The 22776-nt window shown below is 37.5% G+C and overlaps 1 protein-coding gene across 1 annotated transcript; it reads left to right on the top strand.

Moving 5' to 3' along the window:
- Nucleotides 1-1075: 1075 nt before the first annotated feature.
- On the top strand, nt 1076-22772 carry slc15a2 (solute carrier family 15 member 2). The gene is made up of 23 exons (XM_053329184.1): nt 1076-1220; nt 1567-1662; nt 3570-3657; nt 5067-5208; nt 5687-5779; nt 6417-6516; nt 7862-7952; nt 8057-8134; nt 9660-9742; nt 9929-10012; nt 10133-10222; nt 11794-11838; nt 12151-12186; nt 13270-13358; nt 14039-14120; nt 15359-15484; nt 16373-16537; nt 16714-16760; nt 17951-18058; nt 19718-19817; nt 19906-20049; nt 21075-21179; nt 21915-22772. The coding sequence occupies exons 2-23, from the start codon at nt 1654-1656 to the stop codon at nt 22122-22124; spliced, it is 2115 nt and encodes a 704-aa protein (XP_053185159.1). The 5' UTR covers nt 1076-1220; nt 1567-1653; the 3' UTR covers nt 22125-22772.
- Nucleotides 22773-22776: the final 4 nt, after the last annotated feature.

Here is a 22776-nt window from a genome sequence, read left to right as displayed (position 1 = left end):
TTTCAGTCCATGAGCACAGAAATCCTCCTCAGTAAGTGTTTTTTACCTGATTCACATCATTAGTGCACGTCACAGTAAGAACAGATTCAACTCAACTCTAGTCAGTTTTAACATTTCCTCCATTCAGAAACATTGCATGCATTTTACATTTTTTAAAGATAGGTTTATTCATATTCTTCTTCCTAATGCTTTGTGAAGCTGTTTGTGTGACACTAATTTTAAACTGACTCTTACCACATGATGAATTGTTGATGTTTGCTTTGATCAGAAAGCATGTGACCCACACTTTGAGGTTATCTGTGATACAAGATGAACTGAATCTGCACATAAATAGTCAGTTTAGTCAAACTTTCTAGCAAAGACAATTAAACAAGACAGATGATGAGTAAACTGTGTGAGTCATTTTTGTGGAGAATGAGAAAGAAAACTTTCCCCGAAGGATACACCTTTATATTTCATAAACTCATTATTAATGAGCTGACTAGTCTTCAACTTGAAACTCATGATTCATGGTTGGCTGTTGCTCAATGTCCTATTCAACGGATTTCCATGTAATTCTGTACAGAAATTCATCTTCCAGCATCAAGACAGCATCACAAATGTTTCAAGTCTGTCTTAAATCAACAGTCAGGACCCAATTGAACACCCCCCCCCCCCCCCACACACACACACACACACACACACCATGGATGCAAATGGCCTTTGCCAACAAAATATGTGACTTGAATGTGAGTTAAAATATGAGCTACAAGGTTTCCACCTGATTGCACCCAATCAAAATAAAATAAAAGTTGTTTGGGACAAATGCAGCCTTCATAAATACATGTGTCCCTATCACTTACACTGAAAGCACATTTTAAGGGGATCTATTAATAGTCGGTAACAGGAGGAATGATTACAGACATCATGGACATTATTCATCATAGAAAAGCTGTTCAACATGTAAACATATCTGAAGAAAATTGTCAGCTGTCACCCACACAGTGAGGCAGTGGGTGTTGCTCATGGTGAATTAAAATAAATTAGCAATGCGCACGGAGTCATCCATCCGAAGAAAAGGGGCAGTTGGGTCGCCACTTCCAGGACTCTGTGCCCCTCCAACCCACATTCACTTGTGAGCTCAACAACGACGCTATTGTACAAGCAGAGAGGCTGATCCTACTCCTACTTCTGCGGGTCCCCACTTCTCAATAATTAACGGATCTCCTTCTGCACGGAAAGTGAGTTTAACTACACACACATCTGACCAATAGTACGGGGTTGAGACATTTTCTGATAATTGGTTGGGGTTCATCTACAGCTCAATGTCTTCAACTACAGCCATTTAGTAAATAAGAAACTTTTTCTTTTTTTTTTTTTTTTAGTTTTTTTCTTTTTTTTTTCAAAGAGGTAAAAGCATTAATCTGGATGATCTCCCTCCCTTGTTTGGGATCTTCCCGCAATAACTTGACGTCTATGGAAGGCCACTGGCGCTCCTGGAGTGACAAGTTCAAGTTTTGTGGTGGAATATTAACTTTAAGTCGGGTTTAAGAGTGCGAATGATTGAGGTTTTACATTCGCCCTCAGGACAGAGCGGAGTGGGACGGACTTGGATGTTAGTCAGGAGCCCCCGATGCAGCACAGAGCCACAATCTCACCAGCAAACATTACAACATGACTAAGGTAAATAGTATATATGCAATGTTTTGATGGAGCAGAAATTATGTTTTATTTTGGTTGCTTTTTTTTAATTATTTGGAATCCACTGTTAAAAGCTGCAGCGAGTGTGGATCAGACGCGTGGAGTAGCGGGAGGATTGTGCGTAAAGTTTCTCCATGTGAAATGTGAAGTTAAAAAAAGAAAAAAGAAGAAGTATATTTCAAGTCAGACTTTAAGCATTATGGTGTCAGGCTTCTACTTGCAGTCAACTCTCTGAACCGCTGCGTTCACTTATTAAGCAGATGAGATGATGCAACAGTATCTCACCGTGGCTCACGGAGCGTTTGGAGTTGTGTGCCATAAGTCGTCTGCAAAAGGAAATGGATTGTAAAGGAAATTGTTAAAAAAATAAATAAAAATTGTTTCACCCAAGATACAAACTTTACTTCAAGCAGTTTTTGCTGGGAGCAGTGATCGGAGAGATAGGCTGTCCAAATTGAGACTAAATTAAAGTTGCCACTCCGGAAAAATAAATAAAAAGTAAATAATTCAGACTCAGAAATGATGTTCAGTAGAAATGTAGGCGAGTATGCTACACTTTCATTTGATGCATCCTTTATTTAACCAAGCAGATGAAAGTCTCTATGGCAAGAGTGACTTAGTCAAGAGAGCAGCATAAACATTCTTACTACAGTAAATACAAACAGAATAAACAGAGGAATACATTTGTCACGCACTGCTCTTACTGCAGCATGGTGCTTAATGTATTTCATTAGTTTTCACTGCAGTGCTGTCAAGAGTTTTCTTTGGTTTTCTCTTTCCGCTTAAGAAAAAGAGCCTCTGAGAGAAGTCTGACAGTGAGGATTACTCACAGCACAAACAAGCAAGGATTCTTTTCAGTGCTGTGTTCACCACAAATGAATTGTGTTGGTTTGGAGGCAGACATGTCTGAGAATGGCATCTCAAAACCTGCCCAAACAAAACAAGAAAGTCAAGTATATGCATTTATACCACTAGAGGGAAGTCAGGAAATATGATTTTGATGTAATTTGAGTGGAACTGTCCTATTAGTGAGTAACTGCAGCAATAATGTCACAGATCCAACTTTTCCTTTGTAACAGATTCTCCTAAACTGAAGGGACCAGCTGAGTACCCATCCAGAGACTGATTGTTTGCATTTGCGATGAATCTGTTGATTATTGTATAAATAAGAGATAAATGGATTAGCTGAAACACTGTAAAAGCTTTAAAAGTCCATCACGAGTTCAAAGAACTTGTTCTTTCAAAGATAATCAGTTTACAGTGAAAGCTACTAAAGCAGCAGAAACTCACATCTGAAAGGCTGAAAACATGTGACATTGTGGCTTGATACATGATCTATAATAATAATCAGTCATCAATTAGTCTTTATCAATCAATTTTTAGTCAACTTCCTACACTAAAACTATTTTTTTTCAGCTCCATGTATGTCAATTTGTAATCTGCAGAGCTCACACATAAATGGATTAAAATCTACATCCTCCCCTCTAAAATGTAGGAAAGTAACAGCGTAAGGTGGCATAAAATTATTAAAATGTAAATGATTAAGTTACTTGTAGCATATCCCACATTATTATAAAAAATAATGTGTTCATTAAAGCAGCCTTAAATCTGTGAAACTTCTATTAACTTGAGAAACTTATGTGTGATTGACTAACAGGAAGTACACACCCGCTACATTCCCACCACTTCATGAGAAAATATTGATCAACGATTGTTAGAGATGGTGTAACTATTGATTGAATCACCAACTTTTAGTTTATATTTGACTGAGGGAAAACAGATTAAACAGTGTAATTATAGATTTTTTGTTAGAGGGGTTATTTGATGGAAGTCTCATGCTGTAGGTTGTTGTTTTAAAAGTGTTGCTGTTGTGTTGTTGTCTCCTCTAGAAACTATGTGGAACCAATTACCCAGTCAGCATCTGCTTCATAGTGGTGAACGAGTTCTGTGAACGCTTCTCCTACTATGGCATGAAAGGTATGCACACTTCCTGTGGTGAAGAAAAGGATTATGTAAAAAGTCCTTGACTCAAAGCAGACTGAGGGATGCTCAGTGCGTAAACTCAGCTGGTTTTAAAAGAGTGTGAGCCAATGAGGGCAATAAAACAGAGAACCTATGACAGAGTGATAAAAGCTATCCCTGTCTTCTTTTTCTCCTCACGGGACCTCACCTCTTTTCTCACGTCTGTGTTACATTGCTTCACACACACACACACACACACACACACACACACACACACACACACACACACACACACACATACACACATCATAAGGATATGGATCGGTGCTTATTTATGACTGGGAGGGAAGCTGATTTCATTCAATGATTTAAAAGATAATCGTGACAAATGTAAAGAGCCATATTGATTTAGCAGATTATCTTAGGGCTGCAACAAATGATTATTGTCAATTTGTCTATTGATTTTTATATACTTATTTTAGGGCTGAGCGATATGGGCAGAATCAAATATCAAGACATTTTTGACCAATATTTTGACAATATTGTAGTGATGTCTATTGGTGCTTTCACAAAATATTTACGCAATGAGATTTTTGATAAATAATCATCAGTAATCATCAGTAAGTGGATAAAGACAGATAATAGAACAGTCTGTTAAACTTAAACTGTTAAAATATTCAAAATCTAAGACGATATCTATAAATTATCATGATATCTATATAATATCAATTTATTGCTGAGTCCTAACTTATCTATATATATTCGATGGTTCAGAATCCTACTTCCAAACATGCAGCCTTCAGAGGACTGAAAAAGAGTGGGCTGAACCCTCACACAGAAAACAAATGGTGCTTTTAACATTAAAACAAGGCCAGGAGGTTCATGTCAATGTATGTTGGGTATAGAAGTATACAGCACATAAGATTAATGGTTATTCTTAAAGGCTTATGTAGCAATAACACAAACTGATGGATTTATCATGAGATTTATCCTGAAGTAATTTTACTATTGGATAAATCATCGTATCCCACCCAGTATGACAGTAACTTTGTTCCAATTCTTCATTTTCATGGCTTGTAGACGCCTTGTTCATCAAATTCAGCCTGACATATTTGGTATTGTCGAACACTTTGGGATCTCACTCTACAATAAATCTGAGCAGTGTTTGGCTGCACTGATTAAATTCTGAACCACTGACTCACTGACAGGACAGTGACTCACTCAACACATTCATCAGGTAAATACAACATGACCAGCACACTACAAAGCATGGATTACTGAAGGCTGCAAAGGATATACTCACTTCAGCCTCTATTTCTCAGTCACATTTGGAGACTTAAGGAGACAGACCTTGTTGATGTGTTATGATGAGGAATTCAGCCACTGAGCCGGGTTACAGCTCTTGCTTGTGTGTCCGTCCACAGCGGTGCTGACGCTTTACTTCCTAACCTATCTGCACTGGGACAAGGACCTCTCCACCGCTGTCTACCATGCCTTTAGCAGCCTCTGCTACTTCACACCCATACTGGGAGCTCTCATTGCTGACTCCTGGCTCGGAAAATTCAAGTGAGTCCTCCATCCCCAATAATGCATTAAAGGGTCAGCTCACCAGAATGTCAAACCATGCAAATAGTTTCGATGTCATATGCAGAAGCTTTTAGATATCTCAGTCTCTGAGATTACTGCCTCCACTCTGATAAAGATGGTCAATTTGATTTCATGTTTAAAAACTCATCAGCAATTTGCTGGCTTTAGAGAAATAAAATTAAATTTTAGCGACTAAAAACGTACCACATGTCACCATAACTACTTTTGTCTCAGAAACAATTGCAATAAACCGTATTATTGTCATTTGAAGATCATTTTATACCCCTGATATAATGATAATAGCATAATAATGTAAGGGGTGCGGGGGCTGGGATTGGAGAATTGCAGTATGTCAGTCCTCTAACCTGGGAGCATGAATCACTCTGACAACATGCAGGTCTTCCATAATAATACAGATAGCAGCTGTATGTGCATAATCACAGTTTGCTCCCAACAGGACTATCATCTACTTGTCCATCGTGTATGTCATCGGCCATGTGGTCAAGTCGGTCGGAGCCATTCCCTTGGTGGGAGACAGCAACATGCACATGTGAGTTATCAGGAGCTGATCCAGTCATTTTGACCAGGACCAGTCACAGAACAGAGCTGTTAATGTAAAAACAAAGAGGTCTTTATCATTGGTGTGTGTGCGTTAGAAGTCCACAAATGAGTTAGGTAGGCCTGTTAATCAAGATGAATTACTCAATATATCAGAGATCTGGAACCTCTCCTACTAACACTTATGTTCTCAATGAATTGTTTATTAGAAGAAATGTCCATCACAAGTTCTCACATCTGAGTCTCAAATTGCTTATTTTGTCCAACCAACAATATGAAACCCAAAGTTGTTCAATTTACAGTGATATAGAACAGAAAAAGGAAATGCATTGTCATAATTTAAGAAACAGGAACAAACAAATGTTTGGTGTTTCTGCTTGAAGAATGACACGAATACTCATTTTTTTTTTAAAAAGGTTCAGCTCTGTATTAGTTCTTTGTAAGTCAACAGTTGTGTCCCATTCCAGAGAACGCCCGATGAAAAAATCACAATATCTTAATTTTCTGTTGATGGATTCATTAATGAATAGATAGATAGTTCCAGTACTAAAGTTAATACATACTGTATATCTATGTGTCCATTAGCATTGTCAGCAATTCATTTTGCCTGTATGTGCCTGTATATGCAGCGCTCTGTCCATGGTGGGTTTGATACTCATTGCCTTCGGCACTGGAGGAATCAAGCCCTGTGTGGCGGCATTTGGAGGAGACCAGTTTGATGAGGAGAATGTAAGTCACCACACTTCCTCTTTAGGTTGAAGAAGCTTTGCAGATTGTACTGTTCGTACTGTCTTTAAAGGACACAATGAGACAACGTATCTGTGAAAGTAGTCGGTATTATGAGTGTAAATGAGTCTTTCATAAATTGGGCCGCCAAGGGGTCACCAATGACAAATACATTGTTAATTGAAGTATATCTATTAATAGAAACAGATAGGCTTTATACTGCAGTTCAGTTTAGTGCCTACATAGACTTATTAGCTTTACAGAGTTCCTCCAGGCCTTCGGCAATAAAAACTGAACGTTATGGGAATCTTACCAGATAGAGCTTTAAATGTTTAAGGAGTAAATCATTGTATTAGTGCTAGTTTTGACAATAAAATTACAATAATAAATTTTTTTTTAATTTTGATATCAACATTGAATTCAAGGTTTCAGTATTCATAGGACTGAAATCACAGAAAAATATAAAATCTAGTCAACATCTCTGTACGTTAGCCTCTGTTAGCTAAGTTTTGTTTTTATGGCACGTTTAGCGTTTGGTTGAGTTTTAGCGCATCTCATCAAGTTGTTGCAATCAGTCAGTTTCAATGGGTTTCTGCCTTATTGTAACCAAAATTGTCAAAGTAGCTCAATTAGAGACTTAAAGACCGTGTAAAGTGAATTCAAACATTTTCTTCTAAACACATTAAATAAGTCATAAATGTATTTCTAAAAAAGGTGTAAAAAGCATTTCCAACCATTTAGATTTGAATTGTGGAGCTAGGCTTCACAAACTGTGTTTCAAGATTTCTGTGTTCAGGATTTAGTGGTGATTAGCATAAACTGGCCCCTGCTGCTGTAGAGGTATAAATACATTCAGCACACTCTACTACTACTACAGTCTACAGTTAGCTGAGCTAGCTTCCAAGCTAGCCGCTGAGCTAGCAGCAGAAAGCGCTCAGACCTAGCGTCCATGTTTATGGTAGAGGTGGTGACTTTGATTGACATGAGACACTTGGTAGGGGGCGGGGTTTCAGCGAACTCGGCGGGCACTCCCACAGCATTTGGGAGCAGAGATAGAGACTGAGTTTTACACAACTTTGAAGCCTAATTTCATATACTTGGCGATTTTTTTAATCATTCAAATTTGGCAGGGTGGTTAACAACACACTTTTCTGTGGTATGTCAAACTCAGAACAAATATTTATTCTTACTTTACACAGACTTTAAGGTTGGTTACACAAACTCTAAAGGTCTAGCATTGTATGGTGTCCAATAAATTCAGCTCGAACAGTGATAACAGTGTTTAGATAGCAAAATACATGTACACAAAAAAAGAGTTTCTCCTGATTATTTGATTTATCTCCTCCAGGTTAGTGAGAGACAGAAATTCTTCTCCATTTTCTACATGTCAATCAATGCTGGGAGCCTCTTGTCTACCGTGATTACACCCATGCTGAGAGGTGAGATTACACAGTCACATAATAAACACACACATGCTGTATAGATTGACTGTTTGAATGACATTGCTGTGTTGATGCTGATAACACTAGATTTGCTCTTGCAGCTGATGTGCAGTGTTTCGGTGGTGACTGCTACGCTCTGGCCTTCGGGGTTCCTGCAGCTTTGATGATCGTGGCTTTAGGTGAGAGTCTGTCCGCCTCCAGCATCATTCAGTCACATGCAATAATTCATGCAGTAGTTAAACTTTGGACAGTGGGTTGTATTACACTCTCTAGATCCTGAGTAATATAGGGTTAGGCAGAAAACTAAAAAAATATTGACAATGAAAGGAAATATAATTGTCTTTTTTTTTTTTACACAAATGCATACAAATTGCAACACGAACAAAACCAACACGTGTTTTAAAACTACAAATCTAGTTAATTATTGGTCTTACTATACTTGACCACACAATCCCAACTCAAGGTCCACTTAGTTTTTTTTAAACTTTTTTATTTACTTACCACTTAGCCTTTTCTGGAACTTTCAGCCATATTCCACTCTCTTCATCAGTGGATAGAATTTGCTCAGATGTCAATGATGTGCATGTTAGTTGTTTCTGAGCATCTGTCAACAGATCCATCTCCATGACAACCTAGCAGATTAGACTATGTTTGAATGTGTATATATACATATATATAGAAACATATATATTGTGTGTGTGTGTATTGTGCGTATTATATATAATGTATAAATACATTTGACTAACTTCATTACTTAGATTGAAAGCCCTGCTAAAAGCTAGTAAGTGGACCTTGAGTTAAGATTGTTTAATCAAGCTATTTTAAACTTGAATTCATAAAAATAAATGTCAAAAATATGAATTAAAAAAGTGTCTTATAAAACATTTCTATACTTGAATTCATACTCACATATCTGTCAACTTATATGTCAGTATATGCTGTATGTAGATAAATCAGTATCGGCCAGTAATATTGGCTCTGTTGACATGTCAGTCTGGCTGAACTACTTTCCATTTTGTGCTGACAACGTCTTGATCAAAGCCCCAGCTGACATTTGCCAGAGCTTCTCAGTGGTCAGGAGCACATTAATTCATTTCACATGAGAAACATCTGTTACTAAAGAGCAAAATTAAACCCCAAACAAAGTAAAAAATGTACTGTTTACATTTCAATATCATTTAAAGCATTTCCAGATTAAGTAGCAAATTTCCGAGTTTACTGCTACTCCACGCTGCGATCTGCATGCTGCAAGCACGTTGTAAGTCCAGCTTTGACAGGCTCGGCTTCCTGTTGATCAAGGCCAGTACACATACGTCCTGACAGTCAGTTGTCTCTGCCCCTGAATTTCCATCCCCCTGATCCATATGGGATTCATGCTTGGCTGACCACTCACTGCGAAAACAAACTATGAAACCCAGGGAGGGCAGACAAAGTTCTGGTGTACTGGCAAATCGGGGAGGCTTGGCGTTTTCACATGTACAATTTATTACTCTCAAGCACTTCATAGATCTTTGTAACAAGACAAAAACATCCTTAAATGGTAAACTACTCTATCAGATTCTTTTGTCTGTATCTCAGGTCTGTTTGTACTTCTGATACCAGAAGAGTAGAGCGATTGCTTGTGCAACAGTTGAGCCATTTCCAGCATAAACTGTTTTCTTTACTCCTCTGAGTACAGTCTAACTCTTCATATGTCTTGTGCAGTTGTGTTCATTTCTGGCAGCGGCCTGTATAAGAGAAGTCCTCCTCAGGGAAACATCTTGTTGAAAGTCTGTAACTGCATTGGGGTGAGTCATCTTCCAGGTCTACCCAGTTATAACAGAGGATTTATGAATGCAAACAGATTGATCCGCTTCTATTTCAAACAGAGAATCATTTGGTGCTGTAATAAAGGCATGAATCCACCCATTGCTGCTGTGAGTGTCTAAGCAGCTGACTTTCCAATTTTCCTTCCTGTTGCCTATGATTCACAGTTTGCCATCAAAAATCGCTGGAGGAGATCGAAGAATGAGGCTGAGAGGAAGCACTGGTTGGACTGGGCGGAGGAGAAGTACTCGGTAATGACAGGACTATTTGTTCGTCCTTGCGTTTCGGGATTGCACTTTTCAAATATTCAAAAGAGCGTGATTTATTGCATAAATAATCCATCCAGTCTGTGTGTGCTTGTGTGTCAACAGAAACGTCTGATCCAGGAAATTAAAATGGTTCTGCGGGTTTTGGTGCTCTACATCCCCCTGCCGATGTTCTGGGCTCTGTTTGATCAGCAGGTACATTTAATATGTATCCCAAGATAATGCATCATCCACAGTTGCTACAGTTGGTATACAAACAATAAATATAGTCAATAGTTGATCCTCTTCAAGTCTCTAAAAACTATTCAAATTAAACTCATAAGTAGACCTGCCACAATAATCATTGACTTATGGTATAATAACGTACTTATCAACATCATCATATGTATATATGGACTTATCATATGATACATGATCTTGATAATTGTTTTTTACCTCAGTATTGCCACACTTCACATTAGCAGCTAAGAGGCTATTCATGTCACATTGGTTAAACAAGTAGTGTCCTCCATTCCTCACTGTGTACGTCCTGAGTGGAGACTGTAGAAGAATTAAAGGTAAATAACTCTGTCCCCAACCATAATGACAGGCTGTGTTTTTACACAAGTGTAGCACCCACTCTCCAATCCCCACCCCCGCCCCCCTTACATTATTATGCTATTATATCATCATTATATCAGTGGTATAAAATGATCTTCGAATGACAATAATATTGTTTATCGCGATTATTTCTGAGACAATATATCGTCCAATAAAAGTAGTTATCATGACAGGCCTACCTCATAGGTTTGCGAGTTACTGTTGCTTCACTTTAAAGTGTCACAATCAAAAAAAGGTTGGTAATTACTCAAGTAGAAAAATGATATCACATATTCAAATGTCAATTCAAATTTCACCGCTGTACAAACATACTGCATTACAATACAAACCTCAAACTGAAACGGAGCTGAAACAGTTCACATGTGAATTCATCAGTCGCATAACAAAAAAAATTAAACTGCATAATCGATTGAAGGGTTCTGTCATTTTTCATGCAAATACGCCAAACATGAACTAGTTCCAGCTTCTGAAATGTATGTTCCTTTTGTCAAATATGATTTGGACTGTTGGTCCCATATAAAACAAGTAAACTGAATATGTCACCTCAGGATCTGGGGAACTATAATGGGCTTTTTTTTGTTATTTATTGCTAGTTGTAGCTCTACCAATCTCAAATTTCAAAACTTCAAAACTTAAATAACGTGCTTACAATGATTCATTGTGCCATAATTGGATTTTTCTTAGATGTTCCCGTTATCAGTTGTGAGTAGCTCCGTCATGCTTGTTGTATCAATATGGGATAATATTCATCACAAGTCCATGTGCTGGAAATGTTTAAAGTTCACACCTCTAGCGGTATGTGGCTGATGACGTTGTAATGTTCCTGACATAGGGGTTTACGTCTACTTTACTTTGTTGTTTTAGTATGTGGTGTGCAGCTGGAACATGGCCAAAGTGGTCTGCAATGTAAATGAATAGAAATAAGTGCTCATGAACTTGAATTTGACTTCTACTTCAATTTCATTCCTCCTGGACTCATTTAAAAACGGCCAAACAAATTCAAGTCTTCTGTGTGGAAGGCAGGTCAAACGTTGACCAGTTCTTTGTTTGAGTCATCTCCAGGAAAAGCAAATAAGTCTGCTGTGGTTAAAGGGTTATTTTTCTTAATCTAACAGTGAAGCCGTTGCCTTGACATGTATGACAGTCAGTGTTTTGTTTTATTGCAGGGTTCACGTTGGACACTCCAAGCCATCGGGATGAACATGTCTTTTGTAAGACTTTCTTTACATGACATAACAAATTCAGAAGATCTAACAGCTGATAACATCTTTTAGTGCACTTCGATATCAGTGGATAGGTTATGATATTCATCAGAATGCATAAACTATCCTGTAAAACACTCCCTTTTATTAGGGGTGTTTGGATTTACAATGTGTCGTTTTATTCCAGTAAATTATATTCTTTACAACCTTGACAAATTATCATCACATTTAACTGGAATTCATTGGACACAATGTTCAATTTATGAAGTTAAAGTTTAAATGGCTGACTTGTTAATATGAAATCATCTTGTTTTATTACAGGGAGGGTCTTTCGTCGTTCAACCTGACCAGATTCAGGTAAGTGTAGCTCCTCCCGAGTCCCGCCATCACTGGGATCTATTTTTATGAAAAATAACTGCTATTAAGTATAAGATTTGAAGAAAACAGTGATAACCTGATTTATGAAAATAATAAAAGAGGAGAATAGATTCATTATTTTCTATATCTCCATATTGTAGAGTGCAGTATTGCCCTTATATTACCATTACATCATCAGCTTTCCTCACTGTGCAATGATTCAACTAATAATTCATTTTTGAAGTTTAGAGAGCGCCATACTGACTGTTTCTCTGTTTCCACTCTTTATGCAAATCATAACACAACCTTTTTTTTCTTTTTTGCACATGGTTCCACAAGTGTAGGGAGACACTGCACTTTGTCCATTAAATGTTAGTGGTTGCCTTAGCCATAAGGTTTAGGATCAGTGTTGGCGTGGACGCCCATGTGACTTAGGGGTTAAGATGCTGACCTCAAATTACAACATGCCCAGTTTGGGTCTGACTGCAGACCTTTGTAGCATCCCTCTCTCCTTGTTTCCTGTCTTCTCTCTACTGATGATGTCTAATAAGTGCCTAAAATACTCCAAAAGTTAACTTTAAAGATACATTCTCTTTTTATGCAGAGTCGTACCCGCACATTCGTAACTCATATTAACATGTGCTCAATAATATGAAATGATATTTGAAAACCCTCAAACATCCTTAAAGTTGAAGTTAAACCCTCTAATCTCCATAAAAACTTGAATTTCAATGTTCTGGAGTACAGACACAAAACAACAGACATTGTGTCACTTCTGTATTTATTATTTTTATGGAACACATACCACTTAACTATAAACATGCATTTTTCCTGTTTCTGGCATAAATGACACACTTGGGTTCACATCAGTGCACAAAGCACTAAAAACGACTGATTGACTTGTTTAGTGATGTTGCCATTTTTACACTTTTACAGCTGCCATCCTGCCAACTCTTTTACTGAATCAGAATCTCTGTCACTCTCTTTATTTGTGTACAACTTTAACCTTTATCATTTTATGAGTTTTCGAGAGCTTTTATAGAGTCATTTAAAGGTGAGTTTCTCCCCCTCCCCGCTGTCTAGATGCTGAATGCGCTGCTGATTCTTGTTTTCGTACCCATCTTTGACCTCATCATATATCCGCTCGTTGCCCTTTGTGGAATCAACGTCACGTGAGTAGACGCCTGTTGTTTTGGATACTACTGTCTTTATTGCAGTCATGAACATCTTAGGAGCCTCTTAAAGTAGAAAATTAGCCATGTGAGCTCCCATTTATAGACTAGGCATATATTTCAGGAACATACAATGCAAATGATTGAAGAGGATGTCTGTGCACACACACACACACACACACACACACACACACACACACACACACACACACACACACACACACACACACACACACACACACACACACACACACACACGCTGTACACAGTTTGTTTTTTTTGCGTTCTGCAAAATAATGAAAGTTTGATCATGAATAAAGATTTCAGCACTCATTTCCCATGACAGAGGAACTTAAACTACTCCCTGAAGTATGAATGTGGTATCAGTTGGTTCCACAAACACTAACAGCGCTATAATTACTCTTTTTTTGTTTTTGTTTTTTTAGAGGATAGTTGGCTGTAAAGGACATATTTACAGCAGATGGTATTATATAAAAACAAGTGATGAGGCAATCTCTTATCAGACAGGACATCAGTGAGGATCAGCTGATGTGGAAATGTATGATTCATGCAGTGATAAAGCCTGATGTGTAGAACAGTAAACACACACTCTGCTCATCATCATGAAGTGTCTAAATGTGTTGACTATCTATCACACACTGACTCTCTCTGCTTTCCAGACCTCTGAGGAAAATGGCTGCAGGGATGATTTTTGCAGCGCTGGCCTTTGGAGCGGCCACACTGGTGGAGCTGAGCGTCATTGTACGTATGAGCAAGGATCATGAATCTGGCCTTTTCTTAGAATAACAGTCACTAACCAAAACCCTTAATAATATACACACATACAGTAGGATTAGCTGCATGCAGCCAGAAAACAAAAGAATGCCTAAACACAGACTGACTTAAATATAAGAGTTCCCATGCATCCTTTAAATCCTGAAATTCATTAATGCAGCTTTCCACTCAAATTTAATTGAATTGCATTGTCTTTGTTGTCATTGAGGTCAATACAACGAAATTTTAAAATATCTCCCTCCTCAGTCACTCACACACATCTCACACTTTAGTAAAGTTATAAAAAAGTTAAATAGATAAATACATAAATAAAAAACTTGTCATTTAAAGTGCATAGGATAATAATGTATAAAGTGCATTTAGCGATTGCACACAGACTGTGTGGAATCAGTCACATGGAAACCAAAATGTCTAAGACAATATTGAACTGTCCTTACAGTTAGGTTAATATACTGTATAAACTTTCACAAACGGCAACATTGACAAGTGTGTTCAGTGCTAAGCATGCTAACATGACTTAAGATGATACATAAAGTAAACATTATACCTGCTCAACATCAGCATGTTAGCATTTCCATAGTGAGCATGTTAGCATGTTGATATTAGCAGAATTTATGGTCAGACTTTATATTTTGTATAATACTTTAGACCTAAAAACTTAACAAACTGCCTGTCAGCCTCAGCTGTACATTGTGTAAATGGCTAATTAGCAAACCTTAGCACGCTAACATGACTAAGATGATAAATAAAATAAATATTACACTTTCTTAACATTGATACCTTAGCATTTTCATAGTGAGCATGTTAGCATGTTGATATTAGCATTTAGCTCACAGTGTCACTGTGCCTTTGAGCCTCACAGTGCTGCAAGCATAGTTGTAGACTTTTTAAGCTTCATGTGCCACTTTAAATCTATTCTAGTATTATCATCTGGGCCAAAATTATCTCCATATATCATATAAATAGTAATATCTGTTATAAGACGCAATTGTTTACGATGCTATCATAGTGAGCATTTTAGCATGTTGAATGTTTAAGTCAATATAATGAATATCATCCTATTTTAATGCTCTGACCATCTCAGAATGAACCACAAATATTAACATATGTCTTCAAGTCTCTGAAAATATCTTGGAAAATAATTACTTGCTAGCTTCTGTGATATTTATGACTGTAGTGCTCTAATGTCCCTCTCTGTTTTCTAGAAAACAGTGGTGAGTCCTGCACCTGCCGGGAAGTGTCTCCTGCAGGTATTCAACCTGGTAGAAGGTGATGTCACTCTGCAGTTCCCTAGCGGCACACCGTTCCCACAGCCCATCCAATACCGCACGGTAACCACAACTTTTTGTTTTTACTATTTAAGCAACCCAGTGAGGATAAAATCATCTTGAAATGTTGAGTTATATAGTGGTTATGGTAAAAAATGAATAACAAATGAGAAGAAACAATTCAGCGTTTGTGCTCTCAAGGTCCGACTGACACAGAAAACAATGTGATGCAGGAAAGATACTCCAACTGAAATATTAGCTGTGCTGACTGTCATGAAAAAATTTAAAATTTGTGTCCATTTTGTGACTATTTCACAAAGACAAGGCAGTTTTTTCCCCCCAAATTCATATTCATAAAGTGGGTTTTATTTTTTTCTTTCTGCATTCCAAACACAAGTCAGGATTGTAGACTCTAAAGGTCTGTAAGTGTGTCTGTGTGTGTGTGTGTGTGTGTGTGTGTGTGTGTGTGTGTGTGTGTTTGTGTGTGTGTGTGTGTGTGTATTTGCCCTGTGATGGGCTGGTTTATCAATCCCTTCATTCAATAATATCAACCAAAAACAGGAAATTCATCACTGACATTAAAAAATATATTTTGCAGGATTGTCTCCTCTCCTATGTGAGACAACAGAAAAGTGACAAAACATATAAATGAGATCTGTATTAAAATATGGAGAGAACAAACAGGGATCAACAAATACAAATAAGATGTACAACTATAAGCTTTTAATGTATAATATCACAAAAACAAGCACAGCATTTACACAAAAGTCTGATTTTATGGAAATATACTGTAGGCTCATAACAGCACGTTTGTGTTTAAAGCTTGTTTCATTGGTCAGTTCTTACTGTGTGTATTTGCATTTTAACCCACTACTAACTGAACCTTCATTACCTCATTTGTGAGAATCTGAACATTCGTTAACCCTTTCTCTGCTGGTCTGTCATTGTTAGGATCCTCCTAATTATGTAACCATTCCGCTGGAGGGGTCCAGCAAGGAAATGCATATTACAGTCATCCACAATGAAGAAACATCTGTGTGTAAACAGATGTTTAAGCAAGAGGAGGCCTACAGTCTCATCTTATACAACCAGACTACAGGAATTCAGTGCAAACTGGTGAGTGTGAAAGAAGTACACACAATGTACACACAATGACTGAGTAAGTGGTATAAGTCTGTAAAAGTAAAGTCTGTGCTACAAACTGTGCTTTGAAATTAAGGTAACAGCATGAATGAATTAGAATAGAATGAATATTTCACTTAAATGAGTTGCTGTGTTCATTTATAATGCAGGTACCCGACAACATAAAGAAAAGTGGAGATGGGAATCCATTTCTGAGGTAAAATATCTTCATTTAATTCAAGGATTCATGTTCATATTTGTTCAAGTCTGTAGATAGTATTCCTGTGAAAGATGGGGTCGCTATCATAAAAACAACAACAAACAAGCAAAGAAAGTGTACAGAATGCAAATGTGTCCCTTTTGGTAAATGAGTTTTTCTCAAAGGAAAACACAGGACAAGTGATTTACAGAGCAGATATATGTATGAAGAATTAAAACTTGCCATTTCATTTCAGTTGTTAAAGATGAGGGACAGAATTCACAGTACTCATTCTGCATAAGTTAAATTTGATATGAACTTTCAGCAGTCTCAGTTACACAAATCCACTGGCTATGTTCTAAAGTTGAAGTAGACTAATTATATGCACATTATATATGTCATGTTCAAGGCTATGAAAAATGTGGCATCAATGAAAATAGTAGCAATGCCTGCACACAAGTCAAAACATTTTAAACTGATCTCAGTAGAATGGAAACGTTATCCAATCTGATTAAATGTTGTGGCTTGGAGGGAAGTGTTCAGGCATTACTACTATGCTCTAATGTTATCATCTTCCTGGCATTTTAGCTTTATTTGACAGTTTAAGAGAGTGACGAGAAACTTGGGAAGACAACAAAGGTCCTTGGTCAGATCAAGCCGCAGTCATTTCTGTAATTAGACTGCTACATCTGGCTGCAGCTGAATTTAAGACAGGTTGAGGACTCTGCATTTTGTCCCCCATCACCTCTCTTCATGGCCAAAATGAAGGAATGATTACAGCATAATCATACACCATAATCTAGCAAAACCCACTAGCAAAGTGTAAAAATGGGTGTTGGCTGGGATCGGTGACTTCCTGGACTCCCTGCTGGTTGCCTGGCAACTGTTCTAAGCCAATAATTTCAGTCATTTGACACATACTGCAAGTAGTGATTTTTATATTTTGGTTTTTGTATGGATTTAACAAACAAAGACATTAGTTAATTAGTGAGGTTTAGAGGTAAATAGACAGTGCCAGGCTAGCTGTTTCTGTTTTCCTCTGGTATCAATCTTCTCATCTGACTCTCAGCAAGAAAAAGAAGCTACTTTTCTACATGCTTTCCAAATGTCAATTCCTTCAAGAAAGAAAGGGGGAACTTATCCTTTAAAATGTAGGTCAGCTAATCAGTTTAGTTTGCTCACGAGTTTTTCTAATTGTAATTTTACAGGTTCCTCAACACACAGCCGGAGGCAATAAACATTACTGTTGCAGATGAGACTTTCCACGCCATCAGCGGTTATAGCATGACTCCTAACAAGACTGTGCCATATGGAGAGTGAGTAGGACTCGGGGGATGGGGTGCTTAAATGAAGCCACTTCCTGAGCTGCTGTCTCGCTAGCTTCTGTAACTCAATACAATCTGTCCTTTGAACATTTCTCTCATTTGTCTCTCTGAAAAAGTGAAAGGTGATCCTGGGGTTGACTGCTCCTATTCTAAGATTAATAATCTCCAAATGAATGATAATGAATGATGTGTGAACAAGGAACTGTTTGCTAACCAGTTAGATATATGAACATAAAAGTTGACGCATTCACAGCTTGTTCTAAAAAAACTATAACACATTTTTTTTTAGCACTTTTAAGTCAAGAGGCATATAACATATAGCTTTTCTTTTTGATGCCATCCCTGTTTAGACAAATTGAATGAACCATGTCTGGATATGTTTTGCATCACAAAAAACAATGTCAGTGTAACTTTGAATGAGGTTTTCTCCAAAGTTCTGCTTTCACTTTGGCTTTCTGTCGTGAGAAAAAAATTTTTTTTTTCATCACACAACCAACTGCAAACACCTCAGGAGGTGGTGGAGACCAAAATAAGGGACTCAAAACGTTTTTTGTTTTTTGGATACCACCACTGTCTAGACAAATTGAATGAACTATGAGACACACTATTGAGTAAAGGTATGCTCCAAGTCTGGATATTTGGTTATTTGCATCACACACAAAAAAATGCAACATTGAATGAGGTTTTCTCTATAGTACTGCTTTCACTTCAGCTTTTTAGTATGAAGGAATTATTCTTTTTCAAAACACAACCAACTGCAGTCACCTCCCTCTTCCCCCACCCAAGATATTTGTTTTTTTTAACCACAAGATCTGTGACAATGAAGAAAAAGCATGTCTACATATGCAAAAATACAGTGTTTAATTCAATATAACTAAAGTAACTTTGAGGTGCAACATGAATCCACTGGATCAACAGATTTGTAAAATCAGAAGCCAAAGTTTTAACATTTATAGCTCATCTAGTGTAGTCAGTAGCAACCACTTGATACTCTCATTCAAACAAAGCAGATCTTTGACCTTTGAAAATATTTAGACTTACAAAGAGAGGAGCAGCTGCTTTTTTAGCTCAAATATCTGCTAATCTGTTACATTATGAAGCTCAGCTGAAACATTATGTAGGTCTGCTGTACAAGTGTCAGTGAAAATGTGAAAATGGCAGTGGGCAGTATTAAAAAATATGTGGAGACATAATGGAGATTGCTAATGTTGATGCTAATTTAGACTAGAATACCTCAATACTGTAATTGATTAACACATAGCAAGTAGTAGAACAATACAAATATTAACTTAAAGCTTTAATGTGCAGTATTTGAAAATGGCTCCCAGTGGTAATATTAAAAAGGACATTGTGGCCGACAGTAATAGAGTTGTGAAGTAGGAGGAGGTGCTGCTTCTGTTTAGGGTGATACCAATACCAATGCAAGTACCCTTAAAGTGATACTGATACCAATTGAGTACTTCTATGTTGTTGAGAAGTGTGATTCCAGAACCTGGATCCCACCTCACAACTCTTGTTGCTTTAAGTAAAACCCAACAATGTAGCCTAAATTACGTAATGAATTGATTACAGTCAGATCACTTCAATCCAAATGCCTTTTATTCTTCTGTAATTCCTCTCATACGTCATGTACTTTCTGCCTCCTGCTAGATACCATGAGGTCAGCTGCAGCATGGATTCAAAGAAGTGCTCAGTTCTTGACCTGGGCCTGTTGGATTTTGGAGCTGTCTACACTGTCATACTCACAGAGGTCAGGATGCTTGCGATACTGATTTTATACAGACATTTAACTGGTTATCCATCCTGACGGAACCGTCTGCTTGTGTTTTTTTGTCCAGGAAAATGGTAAAATTGAGCCTCACAAGATGGTGGATGTGAAAGCCAACAACATAAACATTGCTTGGCAGATTCCTCAGTACATCCTGATAACTATGGGGGAGGTCATGTTCTCTATTACAGGCCTGGAGTTCTCCTACTCACAGGTTTGTCATGATACACCCTAAATTATCAGTGGGGCAATGGCTCTGGATTGAATGTATTTTGTACTTCGGTATTATTGTCTGCTGTATGGCAATCCATAGTTTCAACCCATAGTACAGAAGCTTTAGTCAGCTTGGATTCATAGCACTGATAAGAGATACAAATTCAACAGATGGAAGACTTTTTAGTGACTTATGAGGCAAAAAAATTGAAGTAGAAGATTGCAACTTCCTTCTAACAGTCTTCTAGCACTATGATATGTTGTACAATGATCCTGGATCATTGCTAAGCTGGTTTCAAAGGCACGTTGAATGTTTTTTTGAAGTATCAAAACCCTCTCTAGAAACCTGTCAAACCACTTTTGCTGTGTGTCACTTCTTTTTGCCCACTTCTGAGTCTGGTTCTGCCTGAGGTTTCTTCCTGTTAAAAGGGAGTTTTTTCTCGCCACTGTTGCTCATGTGGGAATGTTGGGTCTCTTTAAAGTTAAAACCTGAAGAGTTCGGTTTAGAACCTGCTCTATGTGTAAAGTGCCTTGAGATAACTTTGTTGTGATTTGGCGCTATACAAATAAAGATTGATTGATTGAGATTGATTGATTAATCAGCGTGTCACAGATATTCCCACTTCCCCCAAAATGGAGTAAATACAAAGCTGCAGTTTGTCAAGAGTAAACAGCTAACCATGCTAATGCTAAAGATAGAACCACATTAAGGAAGATGAGTATTTGCTCCAATCTGATGGGGAAATGTGAATATTTTTAACCTATTGAACTTGTACAAACAGGAAGAAGTTGTTATTGACATTTTGACTCTTTTTATGCAATTAACCTGGTTCCTCGAATCCATTGAAATCTTTGTCAATCCAAGTTGACTATAGCTGCTTTCCGAAGAGAAAACTCCATGGGTTGGTTACATGGGTTGAATGTTTGACACTTCAGACATATCCAACTTAAAATAATATTTGCTTGAGCTTGGGGCTGCTTGTCATCTCATTACTTGACTAACAGTGAATGTCTTTTCCCCTCCAGGCTCCAGCCAACATGAAGTCAGTCCTACAAGCTGGCTGGCTGCTCACTGTTGCATTTGGGAACATCATAGTGCTGATTGTGGCAGAGGGGGCTGGACTGGAACAGGTAGGCTTAAATGTTGTGGGAAACTTAAAAGGGAGACTTAAAAATACCTCTTCCGAAATACAAGGAAGACGGGGGATAGACATCAAGCTCCAGGAACAACTTTAAACTTTGAAGCCAATTTGATGTAGTGGCCTAACTATGTACCTACAATGTTATGTGACGCCATTGGGCCCAAGAAGACTTTTAGGCCCAATAGACTTACAATCTGAAAGTGACATCTGTATATCAGTGGATAGAATTTAATTTGCGCCTTGTTTCACAGATTTTGATCTATTTGGTCGTTTTGACATTTTGAAAATCTAGAAGAGCCGCATGATTGACTTGTACAGATCCAGTTACAGTGGATTATTTGGTCACCCTGTAAAAAGGCCCCTGTAATTTCATTAGAATTTGCTAAATGTCATCATTCAATGCAGTGACCATCACAAACGAAATTCTATCCACCTCAATTGTATTATGATGGAGGCAATGTAGAAACCTCAAACTCAGACATGAACAAATGAAACCAAAACTACCTGCATGCTCATAAGCACGATCATGTTTTGAGTATTTTATTCTATAAAAAGAATTTAATTTTAATATTTAATATTGTTTCTTGATAAAACTTACATACCTACAGCTGTAACCTTTCATTTTCACATGTTACAAGCTATATTTTTGCAGAAAATCTCAACACTAAATTCAATCCTCCTGCACCTTGTAGTCATGTATACTAACCTGTATCTGTTGTTCCAGTGGAAAGAGTTCGTGCTGTTTGCTGGCCTGCTATTAGGCGTCTGCATCATCTTCTCCATCATGGCCCACTTCTACACTTATGTTGACCCCGAGGAGGTAGACAAAATCTACCTGAACGATTCAGGGAAGGAGGAAAATGACGATGACAACAAGAAGGAAAAAACAAATGACATACAGTTGAAAAAACGGGTGAAGAGCACCAAACTGTAACTGTGCCACTCGTTGTAGCTGTAGCTGATTTTTAATTTTGCTAAAAAAGATGGAAGTATTGAATGTATTAGACAAAGACACACCAGGAGAAGGTTCCTTGTTTTAATTCAGACTCTTTTTTTCTTTTCATGTTTTGGTTTTGAGGTACTTTTTTGTGAGAAAATGAACCAATTTTCTTGGTTTGAAGTTCAGTATTTGTTTGCCATTAATATCTTTTGCCAAATCTTTCTGATCACTCCAGTATATTCTAAAATCAAGACCAACAAGGAAAGAGAAGTCTTTTCTGAATGAGACTGAATACTGTTAATACATGAAATACTGAAGCAAAATACTATGTGATTTCCCACACCTTGATCAACAAATAGTGTTATTGCAGATGAATGTCAAATATGATATATATATATTTGTTGAATATTAACTCCATGTCAAAATGTTATATTTTCTATGATAATAACATATATTGATTTTGACAGAACCCTTTGGAGAAAGGGTTCAGTTTACTTTGTGTCAATGACAATAATACTAAGGGACCATAGTTACTGGTGGTTTGGCATTTGATAGGCCATTACTAGAAATCTGAAGATAACATTACTGCTAGCTGTTTCCCAAAGTGCACCATATGTTTTTTTGATTGCTGACCTACCATTAAGAA

The sequence above is a fragment of the Scomber japonicus genome, chromosome 11 (assembly GCF_027409825.1).
Source record: "Scomber japonicus isolate fScoJap1 chromosome 11, fScoJap1.pri, whole genome shotgun sequence".
NCBI classification, from domain to species: domain Eukaryota; kingdom Metazoa; phylum Chordata; class Actinopteri; order Scombriformes; family Scombridae; genus Scomber; species Scomber japonicus.
Note: the sequence above shows the minus strand (reverse complement) of the source record. Positions and strands in the feature narration are given on the sequence as shown.